Source organism: Pleurodeles waltl, chromosome 2_2, assembly GCF_031143425.1.
Source record: "Pleurodeles waltl isolate 20211129_DDA chromosome 2_2, aPleWal1.hap1.20221129, whole genome shotgun sequence".
Lineage (NCBI taxonomy): Eukaryota > Metazoa > Chordata > Amphibia > Caudata > Salamandridae > Pleurodeles > Pleurodeles waltl.
This window is the reverse complement of record NC_090439.1, coordinates 943,546,577-943,564,640: the sequence shown is the minus strand read 5'-3', so window position 1 is coordinate 943,564,640 and position 18,064 is coordinate 943,546,577. Positions and strand designations below refer to the sequence as shown.

General features: G+C 42.5%; 1 protein-coding gene across 1 annotated transcript in view; it reads left to right on the top strand.

Moving 5' to 3' along the window:
* CSMD3 (CUB and Sushi multiple domains 3) overlaps nt 1–18,064 on the top strand; it is a 2,682,374-nt gene that overhangs the window by 2,337,866 nt on the left and 326,444 nt on the right. The window contains exon 52 of the mRNA XM_069220640.1: nt 5,682–5,855. Coding sequence (XP_069076741.1) covers nt 5,682–5,855 — 174 coding nt within the window. The remainder of the gene's footprint in view (nt 1–5,681; nt 5,856–18,064) is intronic.

Below are 18,064 nucleotides of genomic sequence, written 5' to 3'. Positions count from 1 at the left end.
GTCAAGACCAGCACAAGACATTATTAGATGCATGAGTGTATTTTGGATAGAGCAGAGCAACACTGTTCAAGTGCAATTTAGAACAGTAAGGATGGTAAAGTGCAACTTGGTCAGTAGAGTGGCAGGACGTTTGGGACTCCCTATGGTGACCAGGTCTGTAGGGACCAAGACCACGATTACAAGGATCAGTTTATTTATGGGTAAGATAATATGTGTATAGTTGAGTCTTCTGTTATTTACTAGAGACAGTGGAGGAAATCCACCTTTTCTGCTTGGTCACCCTCTATGTTTTGCTTTTTGTGGACCCTATTGTTGCTGATTTTAGAACTCTGTGCACTTTACCCTTGCCAACCAATAGTAAAGTGCTTGTTATCCTCTTTTAAACCTGGATAAATTAGCTTCTTTTTTATTGGCACATATAACTTTCCTCTAGGTCCCTATGGTATAGAAAATGCACCTAGGGCCTGGAAGTTTAATGCTACTTGTGGACTGCTTCTTGTTGACTGCAGCACCTCTTATGCCATTCAATACAGTGGCAGTGCAAATATGGCTACAGGCCTAACCTGTGTAGCCTAACTATTGAAGTGAAAACCTGTACTATGACCTGTTAAAATACCCCTTTTCACTGATATTAACGCCCCTTCTAAATATTGTTGAGGCAAGCATACATGGTATTTAAAAGTTGGCCATGTATAAAATTAATATTAGCATCTCCCTACAGAGACAAGACTCCGCGACATAATCAACTCCTCTTTCGACTCCGCCACCTACCCGGACCCCTGGAAGCACGCGGAAATCACCGCTCTCCTACAAAAAACCAAAGCCGACCCGGAGATCCTCTCCAACTATCACCCCATCTCCCTCCTCCCTTTCCCCTCCAAGGTTGCCGAAAAACTAGTCAACGCCCGCCTATCCCACTTCCTCGAAGAAAACAACAACACTCTTGACCCCTCACAATCCGGGTTCCGCAAGAACCACAGCACGGAAACCGCCCTCATCGCATGCACTGACGACATCAGGACCAAAGTCGACAAAGGCGAGCCCCTCGCACTCATCTTCCTAGACCTCTCTGCAGCCTTTGACACTGTCTGCCACCACACACTCTGCACATGCCTCCACAACATAGGAATTTGCCACAAAGCCTTAGACTGGCTCACCTCCTTCCTCACCGACCGGACCCAGAGAGTCCGCCTTCCACCTTTCCACTCCACCGCCACCAAGATCATCTGCGGAGTCCCCCAAGGGTCCTCCCTCACCCCCACACTCTTCAACATTTACATGATCCCCCTGGCCAACATCCTCCGACTACACAGAATCCCTATCCTCTCCTACGCAGATGACACCCAACTCATCCTCTCCCTCACCCACAACCCCACCACCGCCAAAACCAACCTACACGCTGCTCTCCTCGACACCGCCAACTGGATGATAACTAACCACCTCAAGCTTAACTCCAACAAAACCGAGATCATCATGTTCAGCCCCAACAAAACCATATGGAACGACTCCTGGTGGCCCACCGCCCTAGGCCCCGCACCCATCCCCATAAACTACGCAAGCAGCCTCGGCATCATCCTGGACCTCTCCCTCTCCATGACACAACAAATCAATGCACTAACCTCCTCCTGCTTCCACACACTCCGCACTCTAAAAAAAATCCTTCAAATGGATTCCCCCAGAGACCAGGAAGACAGTCACCCATGCACTCATCAGCAGCAGACTTGACTATTGTAACGCCCTCTACGTCAGCACCACACTCAAACTGAAACGCAAACTCCAGAGAATCCAGAACACAGCCGCACGCTGCGTCCTTGGCCTCCCCCGCCACGAACGAATCCCACTACACCTCAAATCTCTTCACTGGCTCCCCATAGACAAGAGAATCACTTTCAAGATCCTCATCCACACACACAAATGCCTCCGCAACACCGGCCCAACCTACCTCAACGAAAGAGTGAACTTCCACACTCCCACCCGCAACCTCTGATCAGCCGACCTCGCACTAGCTACAGTCCCCCGCATCCACCGAACCACCACAGGAGGCAGGGCCTTCTCCTACCTCGCCCCCACAACCTGGAACTTCCTCCCCACCAACCTCCGCAAAACCAAAGACCTCCTACTCTTCAGAAAAAACCTCAAGATATGGCTGTTCGAACAGTAGCCCCCCTCAGCTCCCCCCCACTAGCGCCTTGAGACCCTCACGGGTGAGTAGCGCGCTCTATAATCTTTTTTTATTGATTGATTGTAGACCAAGTTGTCCTATGTAGTAAACAGAGTGCATAATAAAATAGTAATACTCTTAACTCAGCAAAGCAGCAAGCTAGGAAAATAATTAAACCACTATTTGTAATAGTCATTAAAAATCCATTTCAGATTTATATTAAGGACAATTTATTGTTACAAAGCTTTGTTTTCCCTTTCTGACACTCCTGAAGGCTAATTTGCAGTAACTCTAAAGCAACTCCCAGATAGTGTTTAGCCCAGGAATAAGTGTGAAATTCCTTTCAGGAACAATCAATAAGCTGAAGTGAAATTCTTATGTATCCTCTGTCTGGTTGCAGAAAGGATCTTCTTTTACCTTAGCAGACTTCTGTTTTTTTGCTTTGTTGTTGGTAAAGTTTCTGCTTCAACCTGGAGTTTAGTGTTAGATGTTGGAGGACCTTGTGTTCTCCCTATGACACAGACACAGACACACACACACACAGACACACACACACACACACACACACCCCAGCCCCCAAAAGAGGACTGGACTTGCTGTCTATGACCTGATAGGATTTCTGAAGTACTGGACGTGCTCCCTCTTATACCCAGGACAAAGGAATGGACTCCAAGGGTCAGTTGACTGACTTGTGTGGCTATAGGGAGACAACAAGCTGCAAGAGACCTTTTTTCTGAAGTGATCAGTTGTAATTAGAAGATAAAAGCTGCTGGGGACCTCTACTGACATGAGTTCTGACACCTAAGTGCTGCCCTTAAGGTACTGGGAGCCTTAGTGTCCATAATGAAATATTCTCAAAAAAAGAGAATAAGGGCCTCATTAGTAGGCAGCCTCGCAGCGATGGTCAGGTTGCACAACCGTGGCAGTCTGACAGTCACATTATAACGCGGGTGGGTGGACCAGCCAGGGGACCCCCGTGTCTCCTGGGAAAATTGTTCCTGATTGTCCAACGGCAGTCTGAGTTGCACTCCGCCAGGGAGGTGCTGAGTTCAGTGCCGCCTGGCTGTTTACAACTCAGCTTTCCACCAGCCTTCTCATGGCAGGGTCCCTGTCATGAGGAGGCTGGTGGAAAGCCAGTGCCGAGGGCCACAAGGGGGGCCCTGCACTGCTCATGCCCATGGCATGGGCAGTGTAGGGTCTCCCCTGCTCAGCTGTGTGTTACGGTATTGGCCTCGGCTCACTTAAGGGAACCAAGCCCAATATCTTAGCACTGTTCCCCCCTGGGCAGCTCGGCAGGAACCACATACTACAATGTTCCCGCAGAACATTGTAATATACTCAGGGGGGATGCCACCGCCATAGTAGTGGCATTCTCCCCACAAGTTTGGCAGTCCTTCGGTAGGATGGCCAAACTCATAATAAGGCCTTATATCCAAACATCGAAATTTTAACCTGCTGAAGGTGTGAAAAGTTTCTGGTCAACATGAGGAATTCTTAGGCCCACTTTTATCTTTTTCCCACCTCTGAGCTTTTCCTGCCAAAGTTAACTGTTTCAGCGGGACCTCATCCAGTGGCTGTTCACCTTTGAGTGGACTTCCTAGGATACTGCCTGACACCTTGTCCTGCTGGAGGAGTTTGAATTCTAAGGCCCTCATTATGACAATGGCGGTATAGACCGCCTACTGCAGTGGTGACAGCTGTCACAATACCATCACTGCGGCTACCTGCCGTCTGCCATATTATGACCGTAGCCGGAATTCTGCCAGAAGGATTCCAGGTGCGGCCATGACGGTGAATGGCGGTAAGGTGGCGCTGCTGCTAGCAACAGCCCCACACCAGTAGACCGCCTACGGCCATATCATCACACATGATATGGCCTGTCCGTATTCTGCTGGTAGATGCTGCTGCAGGCAGCAGTGCCCCATCACTTCTCCTGCCAGAGGACCCCCTGAAATCAGGTAAGTCGGGTGCTCCAACAGGGGAGGGGGATGTGGGGTGTTGTGTGGGGATGTGTGTATGTTTGTGTGTGCGTGCATGCGGGTGTGTGGCGTGTGGAATGCGTGTGTGCATGTATGGTTGTGAGTGTGCATATATGTTGTGTTGTGTGAATGCATGTGTGCTTGTATGTATGTAAGTGGGTGTGGATGTGTGTGTGAATGGATGTATGCATGCGTGCGTGGGGGAATGTGGGTATGAGTGTGTGTATGCGTGTGTATGATGGTGCGTGAATGTGCGTGTATGTCATGGGGTCGGGAGTGGGAGGGGGAGTGTGGGGGGAACCAGGGGAGGGGAAGGGGGGCAGGGAAGACCCCTATCAGTGACATGGAAGGAATTCCCTGTCACTGATAGTGCCTACCACCATGGTTTTCGTTGTGGTAAGGAAGCCACGAAAACCATGGCGGTAGGTGGGGTCATAATCCCGGGGGTGGGACAGTGACGGCCACCTGACTGGAGACTGAAGTCACCAGTCTGGCGGCTGTTACCACCATGGCAGATGGACTGGTACATTGGCGGTTTGGCCTGAGCCAAACTGCTAATGTCATATTTTGGGGAAAGGTACCGCCAGCCTGTTGGCAGTACTTTTCTCCAAAATACCGCTGTCCGCCAGGGTCCTAAAGAGGGCCTAAGTTGTAAGATAAAGTCGTTGACTGTAATAAACCTCCTCCTTGACGTATATTATCCACTGTCTTTTGCAGTCAGCCTGAAATCACACTTAAATCCTGGTCACTGGCAAAACAGTGACTACTGGTTGGTGCTTTACTGTTTCTTGACACTTTTTGCCTTAAATGTTTTTTAAAAATCATAATTTTGGTTTCCTTTGTTGCATTTTGTAATTTTGATGTAATTTTGTTTATGAAAGAGTGCTTTCTTTTTATAAATTGGAGTGGGGGGTTTATTGTGTTGAGTTTTGATTTTGTATTATTGTTTTGATATTTATCAAAAAAGCTTGATACATTTTCTCAAATTTAAGCCTGCTCCTCTATGCCATATCTATCAGAGGTTGAGCTCAGATTTAAATGACTGAAACCTTTGCTTGGACCTAACAAGTTAGTGACTTTATTACTTGTGGTGGTCTACCATCAACCGTAATTAATAATCCAATTTCTTACAAGTTGTATATTTCTGGGTCTTGTATCCAATAGGCGTCTATATAGCCACATGTTTTTGGAGGATGGGATGTGTATCATGATTGCCTGACAATAAAGTTCAATATTTGGCTCAACTTCACTTGGGTCTTACCTTATAGATATGTTGCAGTGGAGAGTTTGTTTGGCAGTAGCACTCAGAAAGCAGCAGGGATACTAGCTAATTAATTAAACATCTAGGCAATAAGTTAAACTCCTACATTATTTGAAACTATTGCTGTGAGAAAGATAGATAGTTGATGCTTTAAGGTGAACTTATATTTAATTGTAACTATTTTATTTTACAAAAAGTGTGTTGAATATGTTTTCACATGATTAACAAGACGTTGCTTATTTAGAGAACTAATATGATATATATTAATTTATACTTACAGTTATTTCATGTGGAGAACTTTCTACACCACCGAATGGGAACAAAATTGGAACTCAAGTTACATTTGGATCAACAGCGATATTTACTTGTGATACGGGGTTTATGTTGGTCGGCTCCACTGTACGAGAATGCCTCTCCTCGGGACTGTGGAGTGGAACTGAAACAAGATGCCTAGGTACAGTGTCAAATATGATAGAATAAATGTGATAACAGCGTAATGCCACGTTTTCAAGTGTTTTTGTATTTCATGCTTGTCTGTTTCAGGATCATTACTGATGTTATATGTAGCTGAACTTGCAGTTTTTCAGAGCGAGTACAGTATCTCAGTGATTACTATATCATAAAACGTATACACATGAAACTGCGTTCTATGGTTTTTAATAATTCAAAAAAAAAATCTATTTGAATTCTTCGAAACAATATTTCAATTGGCACCAAAAATTATCTTTGAAAATAATTTCATTTTCAATTTTCTAATATTGAATACTATTAATAGATGTATATAGCTATATTAAATTATATGAGATGTTACTGTCAGCCTTTCTCATAAATCCCCTTTTGAGCACGGTGATACGCGTTCTAGAATACTTGCCTTTAAATGTAGAAACAATTGTGTTATTATATCCACAAAACAATGGATAATGACCACCAAATCATTTTGCCCTGGTTCTCAGAAGTGGTTAAAGCTTTCCTGTAGCTTCTGAAAGCACTCGTTGTTGTTTTGCGTAACTAGACTGTAACTCACCAGCCACACCAATCTACGAAACCCCTTGAATTTATTTTCTTCAGTTTCTTCGAAATTTGCATTATAGAATAAGGGAGATCTACAATGTAGATTAATTGTTCCTCATTGTATGTGTTCAGACTATTAAGCAAATGATAAAGTGACCATCATTAGCTTAAAAATGAAGATATTTGTGGTGTTATTGATTGGGCTATAAAAGGAAATCGCCAGTGTAAGTGTGCAAACTCAAGAAGATAAGGTATGTGTAGTAATTTACCGTCAGCTCGGGTTGACCCCTACTACACATTGTGCCATGGGAGCACATGGTATCGCTGTTAGTCGTTGGTGCTTCTTTCTAGATACTGAGTACAGAGTGTGAAATCCCATGCACATGCACAGATATAGCCTTCAGTAAGAGTGGTGTACAGATAGTGTTTCCTGCGAGGTGCCCTTCGGGGACTTAGATGGTCGTGTGGATCTTTGGGGGAAGAGGGCACTTCAATAAGCCATGTTAGAGTGGCTTTGGAAACGAGGCATACAGCAGAGGCTTGGGTAATTCTGCAAATACTTATGCCATTGAAACCTTCCAAGCAGTCTCTGTTCAGTTGTCTGATGATTTTCATTAAGATTGGCTGTAGTATCTGATTTGGGACCCTAGGGATCATGACAATACAGTGACGGGAGGCACAGTGGCACAAATGTGCTTTTTGGTTCAAAGGAGAAGCTAGCCATCGAATGCACACATACTCAGAGCCCAGGTTGTCCAACATGAGGTTCATTACACAGTGTGAGATCTGCCCATATATATTCACTCTGATTTTTCATCGAAGCATGGCAGCACAAAATCCAGGTTGTCCTTCCCATCGAAAAGATATAAGTGATAGCTAACCATTTCTATTTCTCCAGGAGATGCAGCTTTGCCCTCTCTTCTCATACCACTACCTGAGCAGCAGCAGGTGGACATGTATGGTCATTCAAATAAGAACGCCGGATCTCTTTTCCAGCCCAGAGGTGGGAAGCCCATGTTAATTTACCACTGACTGGCAAAGACATGTACATTTAATTGTGGTACAATTGTAAAACTAAAACAGGGATGGAAATCTGATTTAAGATTGTATGTTTGCATGCCACTTTCCTTAATTGATTTTCATAATGGTCACTTGTAACAGGTACTAGTTAGAAGTTTGGGGCTATAAGTGCTCTATTTCATCTAGCCACTGATAATCAGCTGGACTCAGGCGGCGCACTAATCCAGATGAATCCACAAACAGCTATTTACTTCTTGTGCAGAATCAGAAAAAAACATGTTATCAGATAGTGCTATATTGACGATGCATAGAGCTTAGTCAGAGTAGGTCAAGGTACACTGCTGACATACACACCGTAATGCAATAGGATAATACTCATGGTTTCATTACATTGCACTCTGAATATTTAGGAATTCATTTCTGTTAAATATATGTTTTTTAATGCCAAACTATCTGACAAATGGTGCTTTTAAACTAAACGGACATACTATCTTTATTTCAGCATTATAATATATGATAGTTCAATCTAAGGGTAATGAGCAACGGCATTCTTACGTAAAGTGTTGACACTTTTTTGATAATTTATGTTAAAAGTTTTTTTCAAAGTTGTGTACAACGATGTTTCTTGGTGCTAAAATGTGCTAACGCGTCCCTTACTAGATAATTTATTCACTCTGGGACTCGTTTTAGGCCGGTGAATCTTTTGACCCTGATTGAAGACACCTTAAAACGAGATAACTAATCAAAATGTCAATCAATAAGTCAATAACGTCATCAATATTCACCATAACAAATCAATTCAATGACATTAATGAGAATCGGGACACACCATGACCTTTCAGTCATGAATAACCACACCGAATTTGTAAGGTTTTGATTTTTATTCCCTATTCTTTACAATCTACTAGCAAGTTTATTAGCTGCAAAACCATAAAACACATGAACCCCGTTATAATATGGCAACTCGAATAAGATTTCATCAAAGCAAAGATCATAAACATTAGAACATAGCACGATGTCAGCATGGATTAATCTTAGCAGAGTATCATTAGCGCATTATTCAACAAAGCATTGATTCAGTCATTTGTCTATCTGCTTCGTCTAGTGAATTCCTCACCTAACCTCAAATTAGCATTGGCATGTTGGGCTTCATGCAAAACAATTTTGGCAACACAAATTTGGAAAACATCTAACTAAGGTCCCTGTCAAAGAAGCAGTTGGTACCTAGAAAGGAAAGGCAAACAGACAATTACAATTTCATAATCATATACTTATCCTCTGTAATGGGTCAGTATACAGAGTCAATCTTCGTCTTCAGGACCTCAGTTGATTCGCTATCAGCCAGGAAACACAGCAAGACGGGGTAAAAAGGGACACTTCCCTCATAAGGAGGAGAAGTATAGAATGGACATGGTAAGGGTGAGGATGGGTTGAATCAAACAGCAAAGTCTTTAGGCAGAGTGACAAATTGGCTGGGTAATAGCAAGAATAGTTCGCAATGGCATCTCTAATGGCTCCTCGTGTCAAAGGGTTTTATCCCTTTCTGCTGTACAGTCCCCTAATTTCCAATTGGGCAGGTTTGGTGCACCACTATCTCCGTCCAATAGTTTACAGCTCGTCCTATCAAAATTGTCACCTCATAGTAGTTCTCACGTAGTTTATTGGTTCTTGTGATTGACGTCTCCAAGGGGTAGAATGTCCGGTATGATTTCATGTTCTCGTGGTCCTCTCGCATCCCAGTCAGTAGTTCCATTGTCTATACCAGTTTAGGAGACCTTGTACCTGTTGCAAGTTTACACTGTTACATTCAGCGAGAATGTTTCCTTGAGCAAGTCGAGTTTCATGAGAACGGATCTACTACAGTTACACTCATCTTCTAGCTTCTGGAAAAATACAACTAAATGTCCTTCAGCAAGTCAGCACACAGCACGTTAGAAACACACATTTAATATGAAACCGGGCAGCTAGGCCCCGACTCATGATAACTAAGGCCTAGTGATTATTTACCAGAACCTTAAAATATAACTCTTAATTCTAGTATAAAATCATAGATTAATGCATTATTATTTCATTATTAGTCAATTTCATTAATCATTGTATACAATGGTGGCCACTCCCCGTGGGTACATTTCAAACACACGTTTAGTAAAACACAGCAATATATTTTCTATGCAGCATTATTATGCAATAACTCGCAACATTTTTATATTAATTTTGATTATATGTGCTACGCTCCAACAAATGTCTGTAATTTGATGGAAGGAATCTGCTGAATTAAAGTGGAAACAAAAGAGTTTTCAGTTGCTCTGTTAAGCAGGAAGTAGATTATCCTGCATGAATGAATAGTAGTAACGAATTCAATATTTTTGTGCAAGCTAAAATGAACGATCATTAAAGGAAGACCTTCTAGTGTTGGGAATACTTAACAGAGATAGCTTATTTGATTTAAACTTGCGGGAAACTTTATGCCACTCAAGTTGTGCAGCTGTAAAAACGGGACTGGAAATAAACTGCCCTATTGGGCAATTATTATGACTTTAAAGGTAATCAATTGACATACAGGGAGCCAATGTAGTTGTTTTATATATGGACGATATATGTTGCCATTTAGAAATGCCACAGACTAGATGTGGTGGAGCATTTTGAATGTATAATGTTGGCCAGGGCTGACAGCTGCCATAGTCTATCCCTGGTTGAATAATAGTATTTACAACAGCAACATCATTGCAGTTGTCCACAAAGTTAGACTGTTACAAATAGTTTTAAGGTAGAAAAAATGCATTAGCTGGTTTACTTGCAAAGAGACCAAAAATTAAGTTTGGAACGAGATGGATGCCTAGATTTTGAAATTACTTTTTTTTATCATTTTAACTCTGAGCACAAAATACAGAACATTATAGTCAATAGCATACAATATACAATGTAAAATGTAAGGTGTGAGTTGTGGAACTTATGGAGGAGCAAGTGGAGAAGGATGATAGAAACAAAATGGTTATACCCACTTTTCTTCACCAAGCACTTATAAATGTGTCAGCAAAGTAACACGAGTCGTCAATGTAGGCTAGGACTCCTGCATGCTGTGGAGACCCCTATTTGGAGGAAGAAAAGCTTCCCCTCTGAATGTACCCACATGGCATCCGAAGGAATCCAGTGGGAATGGTGATATAAATTCAAGTTAAAAAGTCAACAAGAACTCGTTAGGTGGGAAAGGAATAGAGAACATATACTTTCAAACATATCAGGTTTGTTGAGGAGGCGGTATATACTTGGTTTAGGTGAAGTGACATGTCCTGCATTCAATCTGTGTGAGTGCAAGGTTTATACTGTTTCTATCATCTCAGAATTGACATTGAAGCAACTATCAATGTGGCTTTTTTGTATGACAGTCAATGTCTGGAATGTTTGGGGTATAGTGGAAAATGATTAGTGGCATTGAGGGGAACAGGTTCAAGCTGGAGACGCTCGTCAATACCCAGTATCAAAAGTCTTAGAGAAATGCGTATGAGTAGATTAGGTGAATGATGTCACCATCATGGTGTCCACACCTCCAGCAATCAAATGTTTATGACTAGTTGGCGCGCTGTGAAGTCATTGCAGAGACCAGCTACAATCAAGGAGGAGTTTAAAAAGCTGAGTTTAAGACTCCTTTCATGCACCTATCTATCGTGCATCTTGAGGTGTTCATCCAAATCCAATTTCGAGTAGTCTGTCCCCAGTTTTCCTGACCACTTCTCTCTCAGAGAAATCCAAAGAGGGTGGGGCTCCTCCAGCAGGGCATTATAGAGACTGGAAAATAGGTCAGGGCAGGAGCTCCATATCTGTAGGTTGTTGTCAACCTGCTCCTGTGGGAGAGAGTTCGATAAGTGGCTCAGGGTGTAAAGAAGAATGTGTTTCAATTGGTGATATCACCAGTGATAATTTTCCTCCACTGGAATTCTTCCTTTAGTGTTACAAAGGGTTTTCCATCCAGGTTGTGAGTTAATTGATATACAGTAACTATAGCCTTAGCAGACCATGCATGAACCATGCTTGCCGGTGGATCATGTGACCATCTATTTGGTAACCAAATGGAGGTATATTTGTAAAGACTGGCATGCATATGCACGTAATTGTGGGTTCTTTCCCACATCCATGTCTTAGGCTCAGGATCTGGTGGCTTCTTCTTTCTTAGGATTTGGCTTCTTTAACAGAATCCCAGTTGTTGCAATTTCCCTTTCCCAAACCGCCTCCCCCCCAAGTCAGGCTTTGTTCAGTAGCCACCCTTTCTCTTTTTTCCAGTGAGTCAGAAAAAAGATATGCAGAGTGCGCTAGCTGATGAGCTTTGTTATAGAGGAACATGTCTGGTAGTCGTAGGACTCTTGAAGTTGTGGCTGCTTGTAGTTTGAACATTCAAAGGTAAAAAAAAATTGCCATCCCAGATGTAGTTTTTAGTCATGTTATTCAATGTGGATATCATTTGGATTGGAACACATATTTGGATCATGCGACACAGTGAGTTAAAACTTAGTGGTATCACCATTTTCATCATTTGTTCTTGACCCCACAAGGACAGGCTTAAGGAGGCTATTCCTTAAAATTGAATGCAGTTTTTGTAAACAGGAGGTTCAAAATCTTCTGGACTGCTGATGGGAGATCATTGCCAACATGGATCCCAAGATATTTGATGGTGGTGGGTGATCAGTGGTGTTGTTTCCCTGATAACAAATTTTGGGTGGCTGTCTGGTTATGAAAAAGGACTTTGCAATTCATCTAGTTTATCCCACCTTGAATTTGTGAGTCAGGGAAGGCATGTATCTTTTCAGCTGAGTAGGTAGCATTGTGGCCTGGATTTTCATGTCTGTGTTTATTAAATGACCTGTAACTGCCACATTGTTGCAAATATTTATGTGGTTTGGAAAGGAGGATAATAGTGACTTCATTGAATTCTGGGCAATGGGTGGTCGTGGTCTTCATATGTATGAATACGTTGCTAAATAATATGGCCAGAATTTGGGCATTCATTTTGTAAAATTCAGTGGAAAAGCCATCATCCCCAGGAGCTTTACCCATAGCCAATAGCTTCCACTGGAAGAAGGTTGCCTCCACTTGGGTCTGGGTTGTGACTGTGTAAGAGGAGTACTGTGACTTGTAAAAGAATGCCAATTCCCCTAATATCTGCATTGAGTGGTTGACCAAACCCTCTGGAGCTTTGATAACTGATATGGTGCAGTGAGTTTCTGATTGCTTAAATTGGTTGGCTAGTAAGTAGCTAGACTTTTCACTGAACTCATAGTGATGGTTTTTAGTGTGCCCCAGCGTTATATCTGCCAGCACTGTGTACATGCAGTTAGGATCAAGTTTGGCCTGCATGAGTTGTTGAATGTTTGATACAGTGGGGTTATAGTGAGGGATAGTTACCATTGTAGGCCACCCAAAGGGTTTGTGTGGAGTCAACAGAACCCTCTTTAGCTTTCAAGTATTCCTGTAGGTGATGTTGCAATTACACTTTTGAATTTGGGTCTTTGAATCTCCAGATCAGCATTTTCCATTTACCATGAGGTGGGCACCAGATTACTGGTGCCAGAGCCAGTTAAATGAAGAAATGATCCGATAATCCATGAGCATTTAGCAAGGTTAAGCATCAGCGATCCTGATGTAAGAAAGAAATCAATTCTTGTTTGTTTATCGTGTAGGTTGGAGTAGAACATATACTCTCAGTCTCTTGAATGAAAGAGGCAGTAGGGATCTAATGGAGAATGATCCTTCATCCAGTCATGGAACACCATTGTGTCTTTATTACGGGTCTCTTCTGGAGCACTGTTAAGGTCCAGAACAATGTTTTGTGCCGCATTCTAGTGTTCCCCCAACAAAACTGCTGCATGGTTATAATTGATTAGTAGTCTATGAAGCCTCAAAAGAAAATGAAGCTTGGAGACAGTGGGAGCATAAACACTTACCAATACTGTGTGAGTGGACTGAACTGCCAGCTTGGCACGCACATATTCATCCTCCCAATCATTCCAACCCTTGCCTACTCAGGCCAACAAGGGTTTATGGAGTAGTATAACAGTACCTCCTTTTTTCAGTCGTGGGCCAACTGTGTGGAGTATGTACCTGACCCAGTCTCTGAGCAGTTTGGAAGATTCTATCTGGGAGAAGTGGGTCTCCTGCGGCAAGCCAATGTCTGAGTTGTGTGACACCAAGAAGGATAGGATTATCCTATGTTTAACAAAATTGTTTAGGTCATTTACATTAAGGGAAAAAATCATCAATGCTCTTGGAGCTATATCCATGTTAGGGTGTGTAATTCAGCAAGTTATGTAATGATAGTAAGAGGTAGTGTGGAACCATCAAATACGCTGGAGTGAACAGTGTATGTCTATTAAGCGATCAGAGGAATGTGATTAATCATATGGGCATGAAAAACTTTAGCTGGGGATCAATGACCGATCCCAACCCTGTGTCTGCTTGGCTATGGCTCAGTCTTTATACAATGTGTATGTTCACATTCAGATTCCAAAGTCACCCCGATATTTTCTCAGGGTGATATAGATGTGCTCTGTCTTTTTTTATGTGCTCGAGGTCCTTGTGATGCTAAGTGGCAGAAGGCCTTTAAGGTAAGCTGTGATCTCCCTCTCCTGGTGCTCAAAGGGCTGCAATACCAGTTTTCTTTCATCTGGTGGACAGGTGAGGGAGGTTAAAGTTGCCACTGCAGTGTCCATTGGTTGATCAAGAATGTTTTCCAAGTAATTTTCTAATGCTGCCAGGTCTGTGTATTCTCTGTTAATACCTTTTACAGTAAAGATTGTAAGAGCTGGGAGACCATAAAGTTTGGCCTTTAGTTTCAGTGCAGGTCTTATCAACAGAAACTGGTTCCTGAGTAGGTTAGTTTCTGAGGAATAATCCACTACTGCAGAATTTGCTGTCCATTGTTACCATAGAGGCCATGTAGCCGGAAGAGTTGAAGAAGGGAGTGGACTTGGCTCTGCTGAACAAGGCAGGCTATTATTGGTCTGGTGTATCTGGTGTGACCGCTCCTTGTATAGATAGTCTGTTCACCCATTGTGTTGGAAAATAGCTTTCTCTGAAGGTTCACCCCAAACCTTTTTGCATTCCTCCTCCTCTTTGCCTGAGCTCATTTTTGTTGACTTTAGGACTCTGTGCACTTTACCACTGCTAACCAGTGCTACAGTGCTTGTGTTCTCTCCTTAAAATGTGATAACATTTGCTTATCCATAATTGCCATTTAATGTACTTATAAGTCCCTAGTAAAGTGCACTATATGTGTCCAGGGTCTGTAAACTAATTGCTACTAGGGGCCCTGCAGCTCTGATTGTGCCCCCCACTAAGTAGCCATTCATTTCAATGAAGCAGTAGCTTGGTACAGTAAATGGTTACATGATGTAGCCACAAATTTAGTTCTGGAGAAAAATGTTAAGACATTTACAAACCATCCCTCAGCGCCATAGTATTCTCCCACTTTAAGATTACTGGAACAGAAATGTCACAGGCAGGAAAAAGTTTGGAGAGCTCAGTACAGGGAAGAGGAAAATGTTAAATATAAAAGCCTAATTCATGATTATAAAAAATGTATTGTAGATGAAAAATCCAGGTACTATACAGAGAGAATTAATCAGGCAGCTAATTCAACTAAAGATCTTTTGAGAACTGTTCTGTTTCTGGCTAAGCCTAACTCTTGGTTGGTTCCTCCCCCTAGTCAGTCTTTTTGTGACAAACTTGCGACCTACTTTCAAGACAAAGTTGTACTAGCCTATGATGAATTCAACCTTATTAGACCTTTTCATGATCAAACGAAGAAAGCTGGTTCTCCTCCACCTAGGTCAGCTGAATTTCTCAGGTTTCCCTTTTTGACGGAAAATCAGGTGGCCAAACTAATTTTGCAGACCAAGTCTGGTGCTCCTTCAGATCTGTTACCACCAAAAGTGATGCACGAGATGGTTCACAAGATAGTACAAGTTATTACAAATGTATCTATTAATGTGCTGGAAAAAGGATGTTTGGAGTGGAAAAAAGCTTAAGTTTTACAGTTGGTAAAAAAAACAAAAAACTCCAGTTTCCTGCCTTCCATTTCCTGCTAAAGTTATTAAAAAAATATTTCCACAAAATTCCGTTAGATTTTCTGGATAAGAATACATTTCTGAAGGAGTCATAATTTGGCTTATGATCCGGTCATAGAATGGAAACTGCACTAGTCAAACTGATCTTGGACGATGACGGGAAAGCTGCAGTGGTCTTGTTAGTCTTTTCCATGGCCTTTGCTACTGTGAGTCATGTGGTTATATACAAATGGTTTGTGGAGACTGTGATCACCGGCTCTGTTTATGATCTGCTTTCTTCTTTCTTAGAAGATAACGAGCAGAGAGTGGCTCTTGGGGACTTTAACTCCAGAGCTTTCACTCTCTCTTGTGTGGTCCCCCAATGCTTGCCCTTGAAAAGAGCCACGTGAGGATTAAGCAGCTCTTTTAGCTAAGCTCATTTATTTGTTTGGGCATATGCCGACGATACTCAGATTGTGGTTTCAATCTCTGGTAACACCGAAGAAGTAGCAGATCTGTTCAACTACTGTATGAAAGCGATTGAAACTTTAATGAAAAGAAACTGTTTGAAACTAAATTCACAAAAAACAGAAGTTCTTGTGTTCAGTAAAGATTGTTCTTTTTGGAACACATCCTAGTGGCCCCAACCTTTGGCATCAAATACCAGGAGCCTTGGAATCATCTATGATGCAGAACTAAAATTTGCGGACCAGATCATTAAATTGTCATCTTCCTCTTTTTCTGTTTTGAAAATGCTAAGGAAAAGTTTTCCTTTTATTCCTTTGGGGTTACAAAAATTGGTTGTCATATCCCTCATTCTAGCTAGATTAGATTATTGGAATGCCTTATTTTTGGGCATTATTCAGAGACTAGTACAAAAGCTTAAACTTCTGCAAAACTCCGCCTGTCGCCTTATTAAGAAACTACCAAAGTACCACTCAGCTAGGGCAGCATTGGCAGATCTTCATTGGCTTCCGGGTTAAAAAGAGAATTGTGTTCAAAGCATTATGTTTGGCACATAATACATTCTACGGAGAAGGTCCGGAGTCTCCAAGAGAAGTTCAACTGGTATGTGCCACCAAGACCACTTCAGTCTGCCACAGATGGAACAGTTCAGATTCCTAGAATCAAGAAAGCGAGAAGGGGAGGTTGTAGTTTTGTTTACACTATCTGTCTCCTTTGGAACAGATTGCCTCTGACACTCAAATGTCAAGAAAATCTAGTCTCTTTTCGTAAGCAGTTGAAAACCTGGCTTTTCGCAGAATCTTTATAATAAATGAGCTCTGCAATAATGTTCAGGCTGTGGTAAAATGTAGTAAGCTGGTAGTGCCAAGACGCCCTAGGGCATTTGCACACTTTATAAATTCAAACTCAAACTCAAACATGTCTCGGGCCTGCCACTGCAGGGCCTGTGTGTGCAGTTTGACTGCCATGTCGACTTGCAATTTAAAACCTCTTGCCAAACTTTAAACTCCCCTTTTATTACATATGTCATCCCTAAAACAGGCCCTAGGTAGCCCATTGGGCAGGGTGCTAAGTAACTAAAAGGTAGGACATGACCTTTTAAGTTTTACATGTCCTGGTAGTGAAAAACTCCCAAATTCATTTTTCACTACTGTGAGGCCTGCTCCTCCCATAGGTTAACATTGAGAATTCCTTATGACACTTTTGAGCTGTAATTCCTGATAGAGAAGGGATAGCTTTGTCATGTTTCATATCATTGGAATGATAATAATAAACCCTCTTTACTATTTTAGAAGTGCCACTTTTAGAAAGTGGGCATGTCTCTGCTCCTACAGCTTTGTATATCTGCAGCCTGTCTCCAATATACATCTGGGGTAAGTGAAAGGTGCATTCCCTCTAGACAGTCACAAACACATGAAAATTAGGTGTGCCTGAGCCCTCATCTGCATTCTGTTGGCTCTTCCTGGGCTGGAAGAGTGGAAGGGACTGACATGTACACTTGAATAAGCAATGCCTTTCCCCACACAAATGGCTTATTACCCCCTACGGATAATCTGGAGCCATGGCTAGGAATAAAGGACCTGTGTGCACTTCAGAGGCACAACTGGGTATAAAAACTGGTTCTCTGACCCAACCAAATCAGACACATATCGACCTACAACTGGACTTTGTGAGAACAACTGCTGTGCTGAATAAAGGAGTGTTACTTTTCTGGACTGCTGACCTAGGACTGCTTTTTTGCCTGCTGTTCTGCTATGCTGCCTGCTGCTCTCTGACCCTGCTTAGGGAGAGCTAGACTCTGCTTTGCCACTGAAGTGATCTCCAAGAACTTGTTGGCTTGCCCCTGTTGCTTGACACTCAGGAATATCAAAGGCTTTACCCCTTCTCCTGTGCTTGGTTCACTGGATGTAGACCCAGATATTTGCAACTGAAAAATCAATGCATCTCCAGTGTGCTTGGAGCAGAACCATTGCAGCGACCCAGTTGCAGGAGTAGAACCGGTGCATCACTCTTCGAACCAACGCATCAGCTTGAGAGCCTAATGATCCGAAACATGCATTGCCGCTGCAGCAGCTTAGAGAGATCGACACATCTCAGCTGCATGGATAAACCCGACACATCTCAGCACGGC